This window comes from Festucalex cinctus, chromosome 2, assembly GCF_051991245.1.
Source record: "Festucalex cinctus isolate MCC-2025b chromosome 2, RoL_Fcin_1.0, whole genome shotgun sequence".
NCBI classification, from domain to species: domain Eukaryota; kingdom Metazoa; phylum Chordata; class Actinopteri; order Syngnathiformes; family Syngnathidae; genus Festucalex; species Festucalex cinctus.
The window spans coordinates 12,481,717-12,504,585 of record NC_135412.1 but is presented as its reverse complement, the minus strand read 5'-3'; the positions used below and the strand labels follow the sequence as shown (position 1 = coordinate 12,504,585).

General features: G+C 43.0%; 1 protein-coding gene across 1 annotated transcript in view; it reads right to left on the bottom strand.

Moving 5' to 3' along the window:
• Positions 1-22,869, bottom strand: part of LOC144014952 (chemokine-like protein TAFA-2) — an 87,884-nt gene that overhangs the window by 36,700 nt on the left and 28,315 nt on the right. Inside the window, exon 2 of the mRNA XM_077515249.1 lies at positions 9,731-9,831. Within this exon, the coding sequence (XP_077371375.1) occupies positions 9,731-9,831 (101 nt within the window). The remainder of the gene's footprint in view (positions 1-9,730; positions 9,832-22,869) is intronic.

Genomic DNA, 22,869 nt, shown 5'->3' with positions numbered 1-22,869 from the left:
AACAACCCCCCCCAAAAAAGACAGCTATTTTGTAAAAAAACACACACAAAAAACAGGTAATTTTGTATAATACAATCCAAAATAGTGAGCCACTTTGTATAAAACAATACAATATGTTGGGTCATTCTGTATAAAACAGCCCAATAAAGTGGGTCATTTTGTTTAAAACAACTTTAAAAAATTGTGTCGTTATTTTGTACAAAACCACCCAGAAAGTTGGGTAAAATCGACCCGGGTAGTGGATCGGTCCATTTTTGACCCAAATTGGGTTATTTATAGGGGTGTGAATTGCCTAGTACCTGACGATTTGATTCGTATCACGATTCATAGGTCACGATTCGATACCGATTAATCCCGATACGAATTTATAAGTCAATTGTTGCGATTTTTTTTTTTTTTTACTCAAATTTAGAAAATACTAACTAGTAAACTTGTTCATATACACTGTAAGATTTGTATGAAAATGTATTTATCTGAAACTTCAGTCATAATTGTGAGCCACTGTATTGAACAAACGTGTTGTAATCTGTTTCATATTTGAACAGCTTTGAAATAAAATATTAAGGCTTAATGTGCCATTAATTAATATAACATTTTTCCATGATTAAGGTGTGAACCCTAACCCGAAGTAAGAAGTTTTGTTGAATATTTTCCCATCGAAAATGGACGTTTAATAATCAATTTGGCCGCCTTTTGAATCGATTCGAGAATTGTGCGATGTAATATTGCAATATATTACCGAATCGATTTTTTTTAACACCCCTAGTTATTTATGACCCAACTGTTTGTTTTTGTTTTCGAACAAAAGCTTCCTCAAAATCCTTCCTTACAAAGATTAAACAGGAAGATAAATGTTCAGTTTTGAGCCTCACTGCCCGCAACGTGAGTGTTGTTGTGGTTGCACGGCATCATACCAAAGTGTTTAAATAAATTTTAAAAAAGTATCTTTTTTCAACTACACATTCACGCATTTGTATTGTTAGTGTATTGCTCTCTAGCCATGAAAAATGCAAGATCACATTAAACATGTTATGATGTGTGCAAGAGACAATGTACATGTTGGAGCATCAACCTTGGAGTGACCCAAGGGACGATCGTCAGTAATGATCTGATTACATGTTTGTTCCCACCCATGCGACAAGCCGTAAATGGGTGCTGTGAATCCCTGATGACAACTTGTTCTGCAATCAATCATTAATTAAAACGAACACAGCGACTCGACACACCTTCTGTGTTCAACCCGGATACTGACATCAGCGTTATTGCCGCTATTTATTGCACCCGTCAAGGAAGTGTGGGCTATATCAGACAAAACAAAACGGCAACATCGGTGTTAAAGAGAACATTTCCATCCTCTGCCCAAGTAGATAATAATGCCTGGCAGCTGGCGAACACTGGGTGCAATCTTTTGTGCTATAGAAACCCATAAAGTCACGTTTATAGCCATTTGCACGCTTGCTCACGTAAACTCCCAGAAAAGCGCCTGATAATAACAATAACAATCTGTCCCCGCTCTCAGTCACCCACTCTCGTCGACATGAAACACTAACTTGAGTTGAGAAACAAATGTATTGAGCGGTTGTGACAATTAAACACAACAAAGACAAGCGGTTCAGATGAAGGGCACCCTGTGCAAAGCCTTATCACCACACGGAAGCCAAAGGCGCAGCTTAACATTTTCAAGCCATCACTCTCTATCATCTAAGGTCAAAGCAAACATACAGTAAAGCCCACTTTAATAACTTTCTGCTTTTCTCCTCAGGTGATGGTGTCATTGTTTATTAGTCATTTTTGGCCAGATGCTGTTTTGGGCCTGCTTTGGTTCTTAGGTTTGTTGCACAGGAAGGGCAATCTTAAATGCCATTTTCTGGCTAAATGATTGTGTTTCAAACCTGCTGCATACCATGTCGCACCGAATGACAGTAAAAGTAAGTACGTGTGACAGCACTGCAGTGCAGAACGTTTTTGTCTGCAGGTACAATTTAGGCGCCTTTTTTGAGGTTTATAAAAAGCCATTTTTCATCATTCATCCTAATTAACACGACGAAGATGGATACGATGTTTTATTGGTTTTACTTTCTGACCTGACAACCAATTTCATTCAGACTCAAGTATTAAACATGAATAAGAATTTGTGGTAACTCGAATTGAGATGTGAATTGGCTGTTACAAACAAATACCGAATCAGAATGTTTGTATTTGAGTGAGAATGAGTCGTATCGTTCTGGAAATGTTTGTGCAAGTATGGAAATGTTTAGCCAGCTAGTGAGCCTTATATTAACCCGTTAAACACTCAGTCAATAAAGTCCATCTAGGCAGCGTAGCCTATCAACGCCTTTGTTGTAGCTGTTGGCCTCTGCCGCCATCCTAGCACGTCGGGAGTTTGCAACGACAAACCCTACCATGTTAGCTTTGCGCTAGCTAGCTGTGGTATGACAGAACACGGACGGAAGTACAACTTTACGAAAAGGAAAAATACAATCTGGGTTCTGCCGTCAGCCAGTTTACAGCAAGGCACTTTCAAGGTTAAAGAACGTTATTTTAAACTAAAAAGGAAAACCCTTCCATAAGTTGACATGCTAGCATGTCAGCCGCAGCATACATGCCATTCAACTGATCATGGGTTTTAAGAAAACAAATAAAAATAATAATGATAAACTCGTGACAATGTAGTTACATGAATTGTTAAAAGATTTTAGATCACACTCTGACAACAATAAATCAGTGAACCAATAATACACGGAATTCATATCATTCAGACATGAAAAGCAGAACCATTAGCGCAAAGCCATTTTCAGCACCACACAGGTGATCACAATGCACCTGAGGGGAGAAGATATCCAGCCCTCACATGAGAAATAAAGTGTTGAGGAGTAATAGGCCTCTGGGCTCAATTATACTTGTGACTCAGCCACTTGGCTCACACGGGAGTGATATCATGCAACAGAGGATTTCAAAAGTATAAGGCTCATTGCTCAGTCTGAGTCGCAACCTGCAGGCATTTTGGAGAGTCATCCTTCCCTGATGGGACTACAACAATGAGAAAGGCCCTTACTTGGAGACCTGTTTTGTTGGGGTTACTCATATCACTCCTCCTGGTTTATTGGACAATTTTAAGAAGGTGCTTCCTGGAAAGATGCCTCAGAGGTCTCATACATCATTCTGAATGCCGACAGGTATTATGTGTGCTTTACTGGTTCCATTTTTAAATATATAAAAGAGGTTACATAGAGACAGTGTGCTATAAATGCCATCTGCTGTATAGAAGAGAAGAAGCATTAAAAGTTGTTTGTGTTCCTTTTGCTTGCAGGTGCCCTTCATTTGTCGTGTATTGAAATTGTTGACAATCTATGTTATAATTTGAAGCATAATTAGTCAAGCCAGTTGTTGTAAATGCTAAATACTTACACAACTTTTCTGTTACAACCCTATGTCCTGAAATAAATGAAAATTACCATTTTTGAGTGCTGCAAACACTTAGAAGTTGTCACGCCGCCACCAGAGTGGCGGTTCATGCTTTTGTTTTCACAGTCAGGTTCCCGTTTTATTTTGAAAGTATTAACTCTCCTCTCACCCCAGGTCACTTACCCTTCCTGCAGCTCACTGATTACCGGTCCACGCCCATGATCACCACCACCTGTTCCCAATCAACCCGGACATAAAAGCCACCTGCATTCTCCCCTCCGTTGCCGAAGTGTCACATCTCAGTGCATGGAAGCGTCCTCACAGTCCTTGATCCACAGTCCTAGTTTGATGTCTTGCCTTGCTTTGTCTTGCGCCCTTTGTTTGCCCCTTGTTTTCCTCCCTTGTGGAGCGCCTTTAGTTGTCCCTGTTTTTGAGTGCCCTTTTTGTATCTCCAGTTTGGAGCTCTTTTTGTTCAGCCTTTTTTCCCTCTTTGAGAGGTGTTTTGAGTTTCGATATATTAAAACTGCAGCCTTGTTGGCCAACTGTCACTCTGCGTCTGAGTCCTACCTCCTCGCTTCGTGTCAGTACACTTCGGCCAGCATGGACCCAGCGGAGAAGTTGGTGGCTGCACTTCGGCAACAGGCTGCCCGCCTGTCGCACACGGAGGAGGCCCAGCAGGCTATGGTCACCCGGATGGGAGAGCTCGCTGGACAGGTGCAGGAGCTGGTGAGCCACCTGCAACACGCCACGCCGAACGTCACGAAACCAGAGACCGCTGAACTACCGATCCCGACTACAGTCGTGTCCGGGGCTGGTTTGAGATTGGCTTCCCCGGAGCGATACTCGGGAGACCAAGGACAATGTCAGGCATTCCTGACCGAATGCGACATACACTTTGAACTCTCACCACAGGCATTCCCCACGGACCGTTCCCGCGTGGCCTTTATGATTTCCCACCTGACTGGACGAGCCAGAGACTGGGCCACCACGGAATGGGCACGGCACTCCCCGACTTGCTCAACCGCAGCCGGGTTTAGCAGGGCACTTCGCCTCGTGTTCGATCCAACCAACATGGATCGGGAAAAGACTCGAGAGCTTAGTAACCTCAGACAAGGCCGAGAATCGGTGAATGATTATGCAATCCGATTCCGAACTCTAGCGGCCAAGAGTGGCTGGAATGACACAGCCCTTTTTGACCACTTTTTAAAGGGGCTTTCCACAGCCATGCAAGAACTCCTACTGCCCGTGGACTTACCTGGCGATTTGGACTCATTGATCTCATTGGCCATCCGCACAGGTCATCGAAGGCGAGATCTTTTGCAGACCAGCGGACATCAACGGGGACACGGCTCCGGATTCTTCTGGCATCCAGAAGCAAGAGGCCCTCCGCAAGGTGCACTTCCCCAGTCGCCCACCGCGGGAAGGCCCAGCGAGAGTGACGAGGAGCCGATGCAGCTGGACCGCGCCCGATTGTCTCACCACGAACGCCAGCGACGTCGTCAAGAGGGGCGGTGCTACTATTGTGGAGAAAGAGGACATTTGGTGGTCGCTTGTCCCACCAAGCGAGGCCCTCCGGTGACTTCCGAGACTCCCAAACTGGTCAAGAACCGAAAACTCACGCAAGTCACGATTTCCTGCAATGCCACTTCCACAGACCTACTAGCTCTCATTGACTCCGGAGCGGACGAGAGCCTCATGGATTGGGGTCTGGTAAAGAAATTGCAGGCCGGCACGGAACCACTTTCGACCCATATGAGGGCCAGGGCGCTCAATGGCAAAGACCTATTCCTCATCACGCACGTCACAGAGCCACTCGAGATCCACATTGGACAGCACAGAGAACTTCTTCGCTTCCATGTCTTCCGTTCCCCATCACACACACTGGTCCTGGGTCATCCCTGGTTGCAGTTGCACAACCCCCGCATCGACTGGCGATCGGGGCGAGTCCTGGACTGGGGAGATGATTGTGAACACCATGGGGTGGAGCGGCCAGCGGCAGAGGCACCTCCCGCTGCCATCCGACAGGTGTCTCTCGTGAATGACCAGGATTACCCGGACTTGAACACCGTTCCCACCTGCTATCATCCTCTCAGGGAGGTGTTCAGCAAGACCAAGGCCATGTCACTTCCCCCACATCGATCCTATGACTGTGCGATCGAGTTGATTCCTGGATCTACCATCCCCAAGGGGAGATTGTACTCGGTTTCGGGTCCCGAACGCAAGGCCCTAAACGAGTACATAGACACTTCATTGAAAGCCGGACTTATTCGGCCCTCGTCATCGCCAGCTGGAGCCGGTTTTTTCTTTGTGGGCAAGAAGGATGGCTCATTACGCCCTTGCATTGACTACAGTCCCCTGAATGAAATCACAGTCAAGAATCGTTATCCTTTGCCCTTGATGTCTTCAGTATTCGACCAGCTCCAGCAAGCCAAGATATTCACCAAACTGGATCTCCGCAACGCCTATCATCTCGTCCGTATTCGTGCAGGAGATGAGTGGAAAACTGGCTTCAATACTCCACGAGGCCACTACGAATATTTGGTCATGCCCTTTGGACTCACTAATGCGCCAGCGGTTTTCCAGGCCATGATTAATGATGTGCTCAAGGACTTCCTCGACCAGTTCGTGTATGTGTATCTTGACGACATATTGATCTACTCACCGGATTTGAAAACCCACCAGAACCATGTCACCCAGGTCCTGAAACGCTTGCTAGAACACAAGCTCTATGTAAAGGCTGAAAAGAGCCTTTTTCATGCGGATACCGTCTCATTTCTGGGATTCATCGTATCTCCTGGCAAAGTCGAGATGGAGCTGGAGAAGGTCAGCGCGGTCAGGGACTGGCCCACACCGGAATCCAGAAAAAAGGTGCAACAGTTCCTGGGCTTCGCCAACTTCTACCGACGCTTCATCCGCAACTTCAGCTCCATCGCTGCTCCACTCCATGCCTTGACCTCGCCACAGCAACGCTTCGTCTGGACCCCGGAAGCCAACGCCGCATTCAACACACTTAAGAAACGTTTCACAGAGGCTCCGATACTCAGAGTTCCCGACCCTACCCGCCAGTTCGTGGTTGAGGTAGATGCCTCCAATCTGGGCGTCGGAGCCGTGCTTTCCCAAAGGAGCCAGGAGGATGGAAAAGTGCATCCCTGCGCCTTCTTGTCCCGGAAACTCTCAAAGGCCGAGCGCAACTACAGCGTAGGAGACCGAGAATTGCTGGCTGTCAAGGTCGCTTTGGAAGAGTGGAGGCACTGGCTGGAGGGCGCGGAACACCCCTTCATCATCTGGACAGACCACCGCAACCTGGAATACCTACGTCAAGCCAAAAGACTGAACCCACGACAGGCCAGGTGGTCATTATTCTTTAACAGATTCTCGTTTTCTCTGACCTACAGACCCGGAAGCAAGAATGTTAAAGCAGACGCTCTTTCGCGTATTCATGACCCGGAAACCACAGCAACCGAACCTGAACCCATCCTGCCTAGAGACTGCATTGTCGGAGCCATGTCCTGGCAGGTTGAAGAGGATGTCAAGGAGGCCCTCCAAGACACGATCGTTCCAAAGGAGTGTCCACCACAACGGCTCTACGTCCCGGAGGGTCTACGAGCACAGGTGATCAATTGGGCACACACCTCTCGTCTGTCTTGCCACCCAGGCACTCGCAGGACCCTGTTCGCCGTCGCCCGGAGATTCTGGTGGCCTTCTATGGAGACATCGGTGCAGGAATATGTCAAGGCCTGCCCAGTCTGTGCCCGAAATAAATCATCAAATCAACCCCGGATGGGTCTCCTCCAACCACTGCCGATCCCCTCAAGACCCTGGGCGGAGATTTCTATGGACTTTGTGACTGGACTTCCCACCTCACAGGGTAAAACCACGATACTTACAGTAGTCGATCGCTTTTCAAAAATGGTCCGCTTTATTCCCTTACCCAAGCTACCCTCCGCCAAGAGAACAGCCGAAATCATGATCGACCAGGTATTCAGGATCCATGGATTCCCGCGACACATTGTGTCGGACCGCGGGCCCCAGTTTGTTTCTCGTTTTTGGAAGGAGTTTTGCAGAGCCATAGGAGCCAAGGCGAACCTAACCTCAGGCTATCACCCAGAGGCCAATGGACAAGCTGAGAGGCTCAACCAGCAGCTGGAGACCGGACTTCGATGCTTGGTCTCCCAAAACCCATCCACTTGGAGCAAAAACTTGGTATGGGTCGAACTTGCACATAACTCCTTACCCACCTCTGCCACAGGAATCACGCCATTCAAATGTGTTCACGGATACGATCCACCTTACTTCGCGGACCTGGAGGAGGAAGCCTCAGTCCCCTCGGTTCTCGCCATGGTCCGCAGATGTCGCCGAATCTGGTCAGCAGCTCGACTGGCACTACAGCGTCAAGGCGACAGGGTGAAAAGAGCTGCTGACCGGAGGAGGAAGGCCGCACCCCAATACCAGCCAGGCCAAAAGGTATGGCTTTCCACAAAACACCTTCATCTCAAAGTTCCATGTCCAAAGTTGGCCCCTAGATTCGTGGGGCCGTTCCCAATTGCCAAGACCATAGGTCCTGCCGCCGTGCGCCTTCGCCTGCCTCGATCCCTCCGCGCCCACCCCACCTTCCACGTGAGTCAGGTCAAGCCGGTCCAGGACAGTTCCCTGGTCCCGCCCGAGCCTGCGCCGCCCCCTCCGGAGATGGTGGAGGGGGGCCCGGTGTATAAAGTTAAGAAATTGTTGGACGTCAGAAAGCGGGGCCGGGGACACCAATACCTGGTGGATTGGGAGGGTTACGGGCCAGAAGAGAGGCAGTGGGTGCCCGCCCGGTTCATCGTGGACCCCTCCCTCATTGACGATTTCTATGAAGAGCACCCTGACATTCCTGGGCCGTCGAGAGCCGGCCGTTGAGGGGGGGGTACTGTCACGCCGCCACCAGAGTGGCGGTTCATGCTTTTGTTTTCACAGTCAGGTTCCCGTTTTATTTTGAAAGTATTAACTCTCCTCTCACCCCAGGTCACTTACCCTTCCTGCAGCTCACTGATTACCGGTCCACGCCCATGATCACCACCACCTGTTCCCAATCAACCCGGACATAAAAGCCACCTGCATTCTCCCCTCCGTTGCCGAAGTGTCACATCTCAGTGCATGGAAGCGTCCTCACAGTCCTTGATCCACAGTCCTAGTTTGATGTCTTGCCTTGCTTTGTCTTGCGCCCTTTGTTTGCCCCTTGTTTTCCTCCCTTGTGGAGCGCCTTTAGTTGTCCCTGTTTTTGAGTGCCCTTTTTGTATCTCCAGTTTGGAGCTCTTTTTGTTCAGCCTTTTTTCCCTCTTTGAGAGGTGTTTTGAGTTTCGATATATTAAAACTGCAGCCTTGTTGGCCAACTGTCACTCTGCGTCTGAGTCCTACCTCCTCGCTTCGTGTCAGAAGTAACATTAGGATAGAAAACACGGGAGGTTGTCTAGCTCTAGCTGGCCCACTTTAGGACTCCAAGTGATCTTCAGTGTGTTATTTATTTATTTATTTATTTATTTATTTATTTATAGGTGTGTTTGGTTGTTTATTTATGTTCGTATTTATTTATTTATTTATTTTTATTACGCTTCCTTCAGCTACGTTGAAGGAAAATAAATCAGTCTTTGGAGAAGGAGACTGAGGCAAAAAAAATAATAATAATAAAAAAATAAAAAATAAAAAAACATGTCCATGGCTCACATGGCCAATATGGTCAATTTCACTGTGCCCCAAAATCAATACTATTAGTCTGTTGCTAAATAGTTATTTTTACACATTATTAACAAATTCAAAGTGTTGAAAATAGCTTCCTAAGAACAAATTGCGACTTCCCTCACTCTGCGGAAGCCATGCAGCATTATGCCGCCTTAAGATTGCACGTCTGGAATTTATTTTAAGTCAAGTAAAATCAAGTAATCCTTCATTATATAGGACTTTCTAAACAGCCGTAGCAGATAATACCAAGTGAAAATAGTTTTGTAACACACATTTGAGGAAGACTGCTTTGTAAAAATTACCTTTTTTTTCTTTTTTCTTTTTTAGCATGCTAAATGAGTTAACATGATTTTGGTGTGGTGCTGTGCTGATGTGGGTGCATAATAGTATACTATGATAGCAAATTAATGTATAATAAAAACTTGAAAGATGCAGTGTTTGCTAAGCAAGATGGTAAAAAAAAAAAGTCACCTGACTTGAAATGCCATAATGGACTTTATATTGTTGACAAATGTACTAGACTTCTAGTTAAAAGCCAATTAAGCATCAACTCTGACTTTTTCTGGTGAAAGTATGACACAATCGTGCTTTAAAAAACATGTCATCCTACCTGTGTGACTCCTGTGTGCCTGAGTGAGGGAGGCCAGACAAAGTGACAGCAGTAGACTCCACACACCGACTCCACACATACAAGGGCCCCGCTCCCGCATTCTGCCAGAAAAGAGGGAGGGGGGAAATGCATGCATACTTTATCAGACAACACATACAAATCCTGTGACATCAAATTGTCATAAATGCAGGTTAACTTGCTTCCCCTTTTATGCCAGTGTAAAGCAGACATGCATAAAACATGAAGCGCTCTAAGAAAACGGTAACGCATACCAGCAGGCTCGGCACATCAGCGAAAAGAAATAAAAACATTTACACATGGGGAAATGTTGTTTTCTGCCTTAAATGTTCACACGGTTGAGCAAGAATGGAAAGATGAGGAGATGGAAGCAATGAGATAAAGGGTGAAGGGCAAGGGATGTTGGCGAAATCATTCCTTCATTTCCCGTCTTTTGCAGCCAACTGGAACATCGTGTCAACATCAGAAACGGAGATGAGCCAGGTTGTCTTGTGTTAATATAGTAAATGCGGATGGCTGCAAATAGCTGGCATCTGTTAAATGAAGCGCAGCATCTCAAACAAGCTGATTTCAAAGCCTTCCCAGGTCTGCTGTGAAAACACAAGCAGTCAAAAACCACATGATTAAAAACTAAATAAACTAATCATATTTTATTTAGAACAAAGGTTTGATTAATAATGAATCACGTTGCCTTATATTTTAGGAGAAGACGTGTCTCTCCCATTATGCACTGTACTCTAAATAGCATGTCGAAACAGAGCGAAATAACAGCAGGTGTTTACATAGGGTTGAGTAGTGATGCAGAGGACTAACAAATTTTGCTAAGTTCTGACAGTGTGAAAAAAGTGTAAAGAACAAAGGAACATAGTTCTTTCATCAACTAGGGAAAATACTTTGTTCTTTCCTGTGAGCTCGTTTAATTTGCAAACGATGCTATATTCAACTCAACTCAACTTTATTTCTAAAGCGCTTTAAGAACAGGAATTGCTGTATACAAAGTGCTGTACATAAACAAACATCGGTTTTGCAGCAAACAAGAACAAAGCAAACATTTTGAAGTGCGAATACAGGTTTGTTTGTTTTTTTTTTACAAGTGAATACATTTACATCAGTAAATAAATAAGAAGTAGTAAATAAAGAGATAAATAAATACATAAATAAGTAGACTAAACATCAAACTCATACACACCACAAAACACCAAGAACAAGTCTCATGGTGCGCCAAAAGCCAAAGAATACAGATGTGTTTTAAGATGTCTTTTAAAAGAGGATAACGAGGGGGATTGCCTAATAATTACTGGAGGTTGACAGAGGAAATGCATGAGGACCGTTAAATGTATGATAAAAATAACTGTAAAATAATATATTTTCTTTAAAAGGCAATTCGTCCGGCACATTGATCTTATTGCATATGTAAATAATAATAATAGAAAAATAGGCAGTGGCCCAAATTAGATTCTGACGATATGACAACCACGAGCAAAAATGTCACGGTATTCAAACTATTGCTATAAATGTCACGGGAGTGGGGTGTTGAAGGCAGGACCCAAATGCAGGAGGCAACCAAAAAACAGGGCAAGGCAGGGATGCAGGTAAAAAAGGGGATTTAATTAACAAAAACTATAAACAAGGTACTATGAAAAAAATTAACAAGATCAAAAAACAAACACAAGGCATGGCATGGCATGGAACACAGGGACAACAGGCACAACAGATACTATGACTCCACAAGAACCGAACGGAAAACAGGGGACTAAATACACACAGGCTAATGACAATGACTAGACACAGCTGGGTAAGACACAAGTGGCAGGGGAAGCTGATTGGTGGATACACTGGGAAGGGAAGAAACACTCAGGTGGACGTGGTTTGACATAACGGGACAAGGGAAGAAACAAGGAACACATGACAAACGACCAAAAGACAACAAAAACCCACCCCCACCAAACCAAAACATGACATAACCCCCCCCTCAAGGGACGGCTCCCAGACGTCCAACATAAAAACTCCAAAAACAAGGGCGGGCGGAAGGGGGCACGGAGGAGGGCACACGGCCCACCCATCCGTCCCAGACAAAAAGCAGTTCAGGAGGGCGTCCTCGACGCCCGACAAGAGAGTCCCAGCGGGGCCAGTCAGGAGGGCGTCCTCGACGCCCGACAAGGAGCAGAGGGGGCGGCGGGGTGTTCGCCGCCAGATGAGGAGCAGGAGGCGGCCGCTGGCCGGGCGCCGCCGGAACTGGTGCAGGCGATGGCGGCCGCTGGCCGAGCGCCGCCGGAACAGGTGCAGGCGATGGCGGCCGCTGGCCGGGCGCCGCCGGACGAGGAACAAGAAGTGGCGGCCTCAATCCATGCGCCGCCTGACGAGGAACACGAGGTGGCGGCCCCGGGCGAAGCGGCCAGGGGCTGCGGCGGCAGCGGCCCAGGCGAAGCGGCCGGGGGCTGCGGCGGCAGCGGCCCAGGCGAAGCGGCCGGGGGCTGCGGCGGCAGCGGCACAGGCGAAGCGGCCGGGGGCTGCGGCGGCAGCGGCACAGGCGAAGCGGCCGGGGGCTGCGGCGGCAGCGGCACAGGCGAAGCGGCCGGGGGCTGCGGCGGCAGCGGCACAGGCGAAGCAGCCAGGGGCTGCGGCGGCAGCAGACGAGGTTCCGGAGCGAGAGGCTGCAGCAGACGAGGTTCAGGGGCGAGAGGCTGCAGCAGACGAGGTTCGGGGTTCTGAGGCCAGTCCGACCCATCACTCCAGTCGCCACGGTCCAAAGCCATCAACTCTTTTATCTCTGCAATGACTCGGGCGATGTCTTCAAGCCTCTGCCAGGTCTCCAATTCCGCCATTGCCCCTGCTGGGTCCAGTTCTGGTGGAGTCATTCTGTCACGGGAGTGGGGTGTTGAAGGCAGGACCCAAATGCAGGAGGCAACCAAAAAACAGGGCAAGGCAGGGATGCAGGTAAAAAAGGGGATTTAATTAACAAAAACTAGTGATGTGCTTCTCGGGTCGAATCCCTGAAGCGTGTGCCGAGTAATGTAGATGAGTGGTTCATGAACGGCGATTCAATGCGTGTGTCGATGACGTACGTGATGACGTTTGAAGCCCCGCGAAGCGGGTGTACCACGTGACTGATTCAGGAAATGATTCGCTAGGTTTGAGTGTAGTTCGAAATAAAAGCGGCAAAGAAACGCTATGGATTCCCCTTCACTTTTTGTGTTTTCGGGTCCCTTACTGCGGTACTTCTTTGCATTTTGCATTCGATTTGACCGACGACGACGAGCTTCTTTTTTTGCGATGGAGTTCAAGGAACCAGCAAGAAAGAGAAGAAAATATCCCCAGAGTTGAAAATCCCCTTCAGTACTGGGAATCACAGAAATATGCGCTTCCAAGTTTATACAAACTTGCTGTCTCATATCTATGCACCCCTGCTTCATCAGTACCATGTGAAAGAGTTTTTTCAAAAGCAGGTGAAATTCTATGCACAAAAAGAAACCGCCTGAGTCCAAAAACTTTGGAAAAAATATTGTTTTTAAATAAAAATGAATAAGCACTTTATTTTACCTCATTTTTTCACATTTTCACTTGTTGCATAAGCACAAACATAGACAAAGTAACACAGAACAATTCATGTTAAAACACTCTTCCACTATATATTCTTTTGTATTTAGAGCATGATTTACACCCCACCATTTTATTGCATGCACCAAGCATGTTATACATTTTCTGTCCACATGATGGCGTAGTCGAGGAAATGAATCATCTTGAAGCCCCTACGTGTGTGTGAAGCATTTCAATGCAGGGCTTCATTGCTTTACGGGGCTTCCTTTTGCCATCACTAACAAAAACTATAAACAAGGTACTATGAAAAAATTAACAAGATCAAAAAACAAACACAAGGCATGGCATGGCATGGAACACAGGGACAACAACAGGCACAACAGATACTATGACTCCACAAGAACCGAACGGAAAACAGGGGACTAAATACACACAGGCTAATGACAATGACTAGACACAGCTGGGTAAGACACAAGTGGCAGGGGAAGCTGATTGGTGGATACACTGGGAAGGGAAGAAACACTCAGGTGGACGTGGTTTGACATAACGGGACAAGGGAAGAAACAAGGAACACATGACAAACGACCAAAAGACAACAAAAACCCACCCCCACCAAACCAAAACATGACAATAAAATGCATTTAAAAAAATAAATAAATAAAAAATGGGTGAATAAAACGTTTCCATTGAACACAAGCTATTTTATTTTTAAACAAAATATAGAACATATATCATGTTAAGTTTAAATAAATAAGTTCACATTCTTCTTCTGTTTGAATTCTTCTGGGTTTTTTCCCTTCAGGACAATGTGCAATCAGTACAAAAAGAATCAATATTGTTAACCTAATAAAATCAAAAGGAAAATGCTTTTTAAAAAACGAAAACTAACTGAAACTGCATTTTATGTTTACAAAACTAACTACAACTAACTATAATTATAACAAACATGTCCTTCGTTTTAGTCTTTGGTAATTATTTTAATGCATGAGCCTTTGGGGCTGATTTTAAATATGATTTTTAGTATTTATTTTGATATAAACCGGAACAATGACGTTTGAAAGTATGTCACACAGAAGTGACGTCATCTAGCAGCAGCCAATAGAAAAGCACCTTCACATAATGTCGCTCCCATGGTGTTTTTTAAATATTGCGCACAAGTAATACACATTTTTTTAAACTAATACTGAAACTGACAAACTAAACTAAAGCTAAGCATTTTTAAAAGAAATAAACTAATAAAAACTAACAGAACCACCCTGGAAACTAATAAAAACTAACTAAAATGCCATATTACAAATAAATTGGTTATATACTGTAGCATTTTTCTAAATATGCAAAAGCACAAATAAATTATTTGTACAATTTTTAGGACTAAACAAAATTTCTCTTCATAACATTATGTGGCCCTTACATCCTTCTGATTTTCTGTATGTGGCCCTCAAATTAAAAAGTTTGGACACCCCTGAGTTAAATCATGGTACACAACTCAAAAACAATTAGCATAAAATATGACATAAAAAATATAAGGTTGCCTGAGATGGGACAATACCTCCAGGTAAACATTTTGAGTACTTTGTGTATGATCATATTTTGAATTGGTAAAAAAACAAACAAAAATGTAAGTCTATTTTGATAGTGTTATAACAAACAAATAGTCACCAATTTGATGGAATGCACCATAAAATGTAAATCTCTTGCTTGCTTGTGCTTTTTTTCTATTCTGTACTGTTTTAAACAATCATATATTAATGTAGAATACCCTGAAGATTTCATTCAACATTTGGGACTTCACAACATAGAGAAAGTACAGTAAGTTTATATCTTTGTGTGAGAGCCACTTTATTGAGTGGACGTGACATGCTAGGATATAATCGTAGCCCTGTGATGGGATTTGACCCCCAGCCCACACCAATATTTTGTCAGCATTCTATCAGTGTACCGTATTTTCCGCATTATAAGGCGCACCTTCAACGAATGACATATTTTAAAACTTTTTCCATATATAGCGCTATAGTAGAGGCTGGAGTTATGTTATGCATCCATTAGATGGTGCTGTGCTAAAGGGAATGTCAACAAAAAAAGTTAGATAGGTCAGTCAAACTTTATTATTAGATTACAAACCAGCTTTCTGACAACTCCATTCACTCCCAAAATGAATAAACAGCTGTTTTATTATTTTCTCTGAGCTAAAGTATTAGTATTAGCTAGCGATCCAAGTTGGCGGGATCTTCTGCGCATGCGTGTCATCGATCGTGCAGGGTCATCGATAGCGTCTTGACAGCGAGACCTGTTGCGGCTCAATATTGATCCATATATAAGGCGCACTGGATTATAAGGCGCATGGTCAGCTTTTGAAAAAATTGAAGGCTTTTAGGTGCGCCTTATAGTGCGGAAAATACGGTACTTTAAACAAGCAAGATTCATTTATTTATATCATTCCACTGGTCTCTACTGTCAACCAATCTTGACTTTCGGAGGTTACATATGTGAGTCCTGTTATGCGGGATTGTGTATGTGTGCTAAGCCTTGGCTTGACTTTTAAGCAGCATGTGTGAGTCATCTGGCTATGCAAGGCAGTTCTAGAGCTGAGGGAAGCTGCAAAGCCAGACAATCTGAGCCAAGACGTTTTTTTTTTTTTCAGGCTAGAGGGCATCACACATGGAATCATGCACATGTATGATTTATTGCCACATTTGTTTCTTTTTTTCCCCCTTCATTCATCCCCACCCACACTTTTCTCTTGTCCTCACTTCGTACCTGCTCCCTTTCCAGTTCATTTACACACACGGAGCAGAGTCTGTGATAACGCAGCACCATTTCATCATGACTGCTTGTTTGGTCTGTCTGCCGCAGAGGAGAGAGAGGGCGTGTGATGTGTGATGGCCACAGAACAGCACAGGAAAAAAAAGAGAGGATGAGAGAAAGGAAGGCAGGTGGACGACCGTTGACTCCATTAGTGTCATGATCTGAATCACAACCAAACTCGCATACTGTCACTAGAATAATTAACTGACTGCATACAAACAACGCAATATTTTCGGTATTGTTTACAGCAGCATGTGTTGAAAACGTTTTGCGCGGCTTCCGCAGGTATTTCTGATAGATGTCACGTCGAGAAGTCTACACCACTTGATGATATCTGCCAGGCAAAATGGTGGCAATAAAGCAGCAGTGGATCTTACAACCCTGCATGATGTTGCTTTCATTAATCGAACTCAGAGGAGTAAAAGAGAAAGGAAGAGCAGGAGATAGTTGGAGAAAAAGTGGTGGTCTCTGATGAGTTGTGCAGTCTGTTCCATTCCTTTAATTAGTCCCGTTGGAATGCGCTCCCCACTCCGCACGCCTCATCTGCCTCCTCTTTATAACTCCACTCTGTTTTCAGCGTGTGCACATTGTGGGCATGCATGTTTGTGTGCATTCTTGCTAAAACTGGACCGACATCCCGCGGGCATCTTTTGTGTTCCCAAAGGTGAGAGAGAGAAAATGTAATGGAAATATATTAATATTCAAGGTGTAGCCATTCCTGGAGATATTTGGAGAATATCCCACAACATCGCTCATAGCAGTAATTAAAAGCAAGTTGTTTTTGGAGCGAACACAAAAGCATATTTTGTGGGGGGGGGGACAACAAATTTAGTTTTAGTTAAAGAAATGATAATATGCATTCATTTGACCATAAAATGACCTGATACAGCTTCTGAATGTTTCTAAACACATCATGTAAGTTTGGAAAAAAATGCTGAAAACATATACTTGAGATGGAGAACTATGAACCCAGTTTCCTGATCATTTGTACATTGCTAAAATGGTGCCCAGTGGCGCACTTTGAAGTCCGGCGTGAGTCAAACTTGCCCACAACACATAAAAACTTGAGCACCTTCATTCACATGAGTGACTATAAACGGCGCAATTGCGAGTTATTATTGTTAGGCCCATTTCTACGACTATTGAATTTAGTTAGCTAGCTAGCTATGCTTACTCCCTGAAAATGCATCTTCCCCAGGTGCCCCAATTTGCAGAACAGCTCTTTGTCATGTAAATTAAATACTTAAAGCTAGAAGGTGAAGCGGAAGACTAGCCTGCTGCTCATCTGCCTGGAAAATCGGGAGATAGATATTGAGAACTACATGGTAGGTACTAGCACCTCAAATCAAACTTTATTTGTATAGCACTCATGTCACCCTCTTAAAATAATTGTCTGTCTTTTTTTTTTTTTGCATTTTTTTGTGCCTAAAACCTCTCCTCATGATGCAAATGGTTATTTATTTATTTAGTTATTTATTTATTTTCCTGAAGAATCTGGAAAAAATGACTTCTGCAATTATTTTAAGAAGGCATCGAAATATGAAAAGCACAAAGTGCTTCAAAAAAAAAAAAGCACAGCATTAGGACAAATGTGGGGAAATAATACTGAATAACTACTATAAAACAATCATATATGAATATTGACAATTACGAACATCTGGGCATTTCTGATATTTTGGTGAAAACAAACAAACAGCATATTTGTATTGCGCTTGCCTGTGACTAGCATACAAACCAGACAGATTGTTATATTAGTAAAACGACATTTCATCACATTTTGAAATCAAAATAATCCTCTCAAATCAAATTCCAATGATCCAAAGACCAATGCTTGTCAATAAACGGAGAGCTTACTTTCACCGAGTTAATGTTGCATTCGAGGAAGGTGGGAAAGTCAGATTACTCGGATTGTCCCACTTCCAACCTCAAAGCTTCGAGGCAAATGTAAATAACAAAGATGGTTTATTACGATAAAATGTTTGTTGTTCTGATTAACGCAATCAGTCCAAATCATGTTGAGTAACGTGAAGTTACTTCAAATAACAAAATTTATGTCATAATAAATAAAGAGAGAAATATATTTATAATGGTGTAAATGATGTTTTGCAGTTCACGGTCTGTGTTGAGTGACATCAGATTGAAGCCTGTCAGTGATGCCTGTGTCCTTTTTTTCCTTGACTTCGCAACTCGGATCTCGTGTACACGCCCTAGTTTGAAGTCCCCACCTTTCTCTTGTCCTTGAATGCAGCAATAGACTGCCATTTTGACTTGTGACGCAATTGTGACGTAAGCTTGAAATCGTCAACAGGCTAATATCAAATTTTGTTGGGTTCATTTTTGTGAGAGCATATTTCTGTTTTATCTTGTATGTTTTTATCTCAGTGAAGCAAAACAAAAAGCTGAAATCAAAATTGAAAATTCAATTGTCAGAGCACTGTGTATATTCTGACGTATTGAAAGGATCTCTTCTGTTGCCGCAGTCTTTCCAAACTAATTGCAACCTCAAGAGGTTTCAACTGGACAAGGTTCCCCAAGTACAGCCAGGAGCATGTATGTGTCCTTTTGCATGCTTTTGCTGTGTGGTTCATGTGTGTTTCACCACATGAAATCCTCAATTTGGCCTTTTTAATGCACTCCATGTGGCTTGTCAAAGAGGCCAGTGGCTCTAAATTAAGCCTCCAATTTACCATGAACTTGGGAAATTCAACTGTGTGTGTGTGTGTGTGTGTGTGTGTGTGTGCACGCACCATCACGTTCTCATTAAGACAGTTTTCCCCGACTCCAGCAAAAAGCACATCAGACACTTGACATTCATATCTTTCAAATCAGCTTTTGCCATATATGCATGTCCTCAACATGTCCCCGCCACACAACCCGAAAGCTTGATTCAACCCAAGGGTGTCACACTCCATCCATCCATCTCCCCCTCCCGATCTCTCTCTTTTTATTGCTCTGCCTCTGTCGCTCACTATGCTAACCTGGAGAACTTGTTTCACCTCAAGGTACAATCCCGATGTCACTGCAAATCCGTCGTCTACAAGGCTCCACAGCAGCCCCTAAAACATCCTGAGGTCAAACAGACGTGCAAAGGATGAGTGCGGCTGCTGACAGTGCAGATCCAGGTGGTAAATGCAGTCATGTTGACTGAGCCCAACATCATCAAAACCTCACATGCTGACTCCTGCTCCTCACGACAATAGTATATATGATTTTGTTGCATTTTAAACCTGGTTTTGAAACAATAACAAACTTTAAGCTAAAAAACAAAACACCACCAGCAGCTAAAGGAGTTGAAAAATATGAAAGTAATGAGGAGGATAGAGTCAGGCATGGGAGAACATGAAAAAGAAAAAATAACCCAGTGGGAGGACAGAAGAATGTTTTAATTCAATCACTTTTGCTTTTTTTGCCTTCTTCATCTTAGATTATCAAAACAACTAACTAGTGTAAGCTGTACTATTACTTCTGCATTCGCTCAGCTGTTAACTGATCATTTGAAAGTTAAGTGATTCTTTGTTTGCCAGGTTCGGCAATTCCCGAACCCTACAAACAGACCGTAAAAGGCCATCGTCGGGAATTCCCGAAAACTACACTTTTAATGGGAATTTACACTTTATATTGTCGGTGTTATATGTTTTATCGAAGGGAAACAGTCTTCCGATGTTTGTGGTGTATAAAAGAAAAAAAAAAAACAGCATCAAAATCAAAGATGTGCATGAAATACATCTTTTCACAAAAAGCCTCTTTTCTCTGACTTTTCGTCCAAAAAATGGGATTTCGCTCAAACCAACCTGTTTTCTAGAACAGATTACGGAAAAGCTGAATAAAATGAGAATACAATGAGACTTCAATCTTTCATTTGGTCATCTCTGTGTTTGCATAGTCCTAACACACAATTTTCTGTGGTCCTTGAAAAAAAAAAGATTTTCACCAGTCATCTGTCCAGTTAATGTACACACAGTTGCTTGCCAACTGCCAAAGAAGTAGAAATAGAAGAAATAGAAGAAGAAGAAGAAGAGGAGGAAGAAGGACTAGAAGAAGAAGAAGAAGAAGAAATTGAGGAAGAAGAAGAAATAGAAGAAGAAGAAGAAGAAGAAGAAGAAGAAGAAGAAGAAGAAGAAGAAGAAGAAAGGAGGAAGAACAATAAATCAGTCAAAATGCTCTAAATCAGCTGGCACTCTGAGGTGATCTTTTCTGAAAATGGCTGACAGTCAAAGAGTTAATAAAGAGTCAGTGCCTCAATAGTAGCAACCTTGAAGTTTGGATCATATTAAACAAACTTTAGCGAACTACTGGCCATAAAGGATCTTCAAATGATGATATGGCGATAATAACGTGGTGTGATAATCAGTTCTCCATATGAGGGAGGGGTTTGACTGAGGAATATTTGCCTGCAGTACTGCACTGAAAACATATCAAGTGACATCAGCAGCGGTTAGATGACATCAACGAGACTTTCAACACATTAACGTGGACTTCCTGCCACTGAAGTTTCACACTTGCAAGTTCCAAGCAAATTCTAAGTCCTAAAGTTGAACATCCCAGCAGAGCAGCACTCTGAAAGCAACACCTCCCTGAGAGTGGCATGCACACACACTTAACGGCAAGTACTCCCACATAAAGTGGCATGCAAACTTAATTAAAAAAAAACAAAAAACATCTGCAACCTTCCGTGTGTACTAGTGGAGGAGGCCTGTCAGTGTGTCTGCCTGTGTGGCATGGAGACAAAAATTTGCATGAAAGAGATGGAAAAGGATAAAGGTAAAATTCTTTTTTTATTGGGATGAATACTGGGTGAAATGTCATCGGCTAATCATCTTTGCATTTCTCCTTTTATTCCCTCATTTTCTCTCTGGCAGGATTATCTAAGGACCAACATAGAGATCAGAACGGGCCATCGCACTAAAAGCTGTGGCCCTTTTCTGATCTTGCAAGTTTTCCGAACTCCCCGGTTAAGACCTATTTCCCTGCCCTAAATGCATAATTTCATAAATGAAGCATCTGCTTGGGTGGTCTCGGTAGGCCCCTGTGTGTGTCTGGCTAAGGCGCACACACATGCAAACAGGCACGCCATCATTCAAAAATAGTTTGACTCTGCATTGATTTTCAGTTTGAAGGGAAATGACAACTTTCATTGAAAAAAAAAACAAATCCAAATTTCCACTAGAGTATCAGCTTTTGTAACTGCATAAATTCTTTTTCACAATGTATTATTATTATCATCATTATTTTTATTATTAGTTTCAATCCCCCTGCAATAGGTGAATTGAGGCAATTTAGGTAGACTTTTCATAAATTATTTGTTTTATTTTGTTTTATTTGGGGAGGCATACACACACACAAACACACCCCGTTCCCACCTTTCTGTTTCACTTAATAAATGTCATTATTAAAATGAAAAATGTAGAATAAACATTGAGCTGCTGATTCTCAGTATTTTTTTTAATTAGATATCAAATACCATACAAACAAATTAAGCACCACATAATGTTACACACGTCGATTACAAAATGCTTCAAGAAATATGCAATAAAAAATAAATAAAAAAAACATACATAAATCGAAGAAAAAAAGAACAAGGGGCGTTGTTACAAATTGTCAAAAAAGAAAAGGATCCCATAAATCTTTTAAATTAAATCAAAGTCATTCAAAAAAAAAAAACTTCAAAAGCATGGGAAATTTACTGATCCATAAACCTTTCTTCTTTGACATTTTCTCCTGGCGGTTGGCAAACAATTTTTGGTGCATTACAGCCATTCACCAGACTTGCATTGTATTTCAGAAGGTGGTGGTAATGTACACATTTTAGTTTTTATTTTTTGGCAAAGTTTCATTTATTGCTTCAAAATGTGAACAGCTGAAGAGAAAAGTTCTTGGTTTTGATTCAAATGTTAAGAGGAGGAAATGAAATTTCTGGACTGACAGCATTCCTTCAAAAATTGGCCCTTGACAATTTCCGGCACGCTGTGATGTCACAACTGGCTCATTTACATAACCCCACCCCTCCACCAATGGCACGTTCCAGAGCAGAAGAAATTGACGCCGATCGTGCAATGTCAAAAGGTAAGCAGAGCTGCGCAGATTAGCTCTGCAAAAAGATTTTCACCAGACATCTGTCCAGTTAATGTACACACAGTTGCTTGCCAACTGCCGAAGAAGTAGAACTAGAAGAAATAGAAGAAGAAGAACTAGAAGAAGAAGAAATGGAAGAAGAAATGGAAGAAGAAATGGAAGAAGAAGAAGAAGAAGAAGAAGAAGAAGAAGAATAGAAGAAGAAGAAGAACTAGAAGAAGAAGAAGAATTAGAAGAAGAAAGAAGAAGAAATGGAAGAAGAAGAAGAAGAAGAAGAAGAAGAAGAAGAAGAAGAAATAGAAGAAGAAAAGAAGAAGAACTAGAAAAAGAAATAGAAGAAGAAATGGAAGAAGAAGAAGAAGAAATGGAAGAAGAAGAAGAAGAAGAAGAAGAAGAAATGGAAGAAGAAGAAGAAGAAGAAGAAGAAGAAATGGAAGAAGAAGAAGAAATAGAAGAAGAAGAAATAGAAGAAGAAGAAGAAATAGAAGAAGAAAAGAAGAAGAACTAGAAGAAGAAGAATTAGAAGAAGAAAGAAGAAGAAGAAGAAGAAATAGAAGAAGAAAAGAAGAACTAGAAAAAGAAATAGAAGAAGAAATGGAAGAAGAAATGGAAGAAGAAGAAGAAGAAGAAGAAGAATAGAAGAAGAAGAAGAAATAGAAGAAGAAAAGAAGAACTAGAAGAAGAAGAAGAATTAGAAGAAGAAAGAA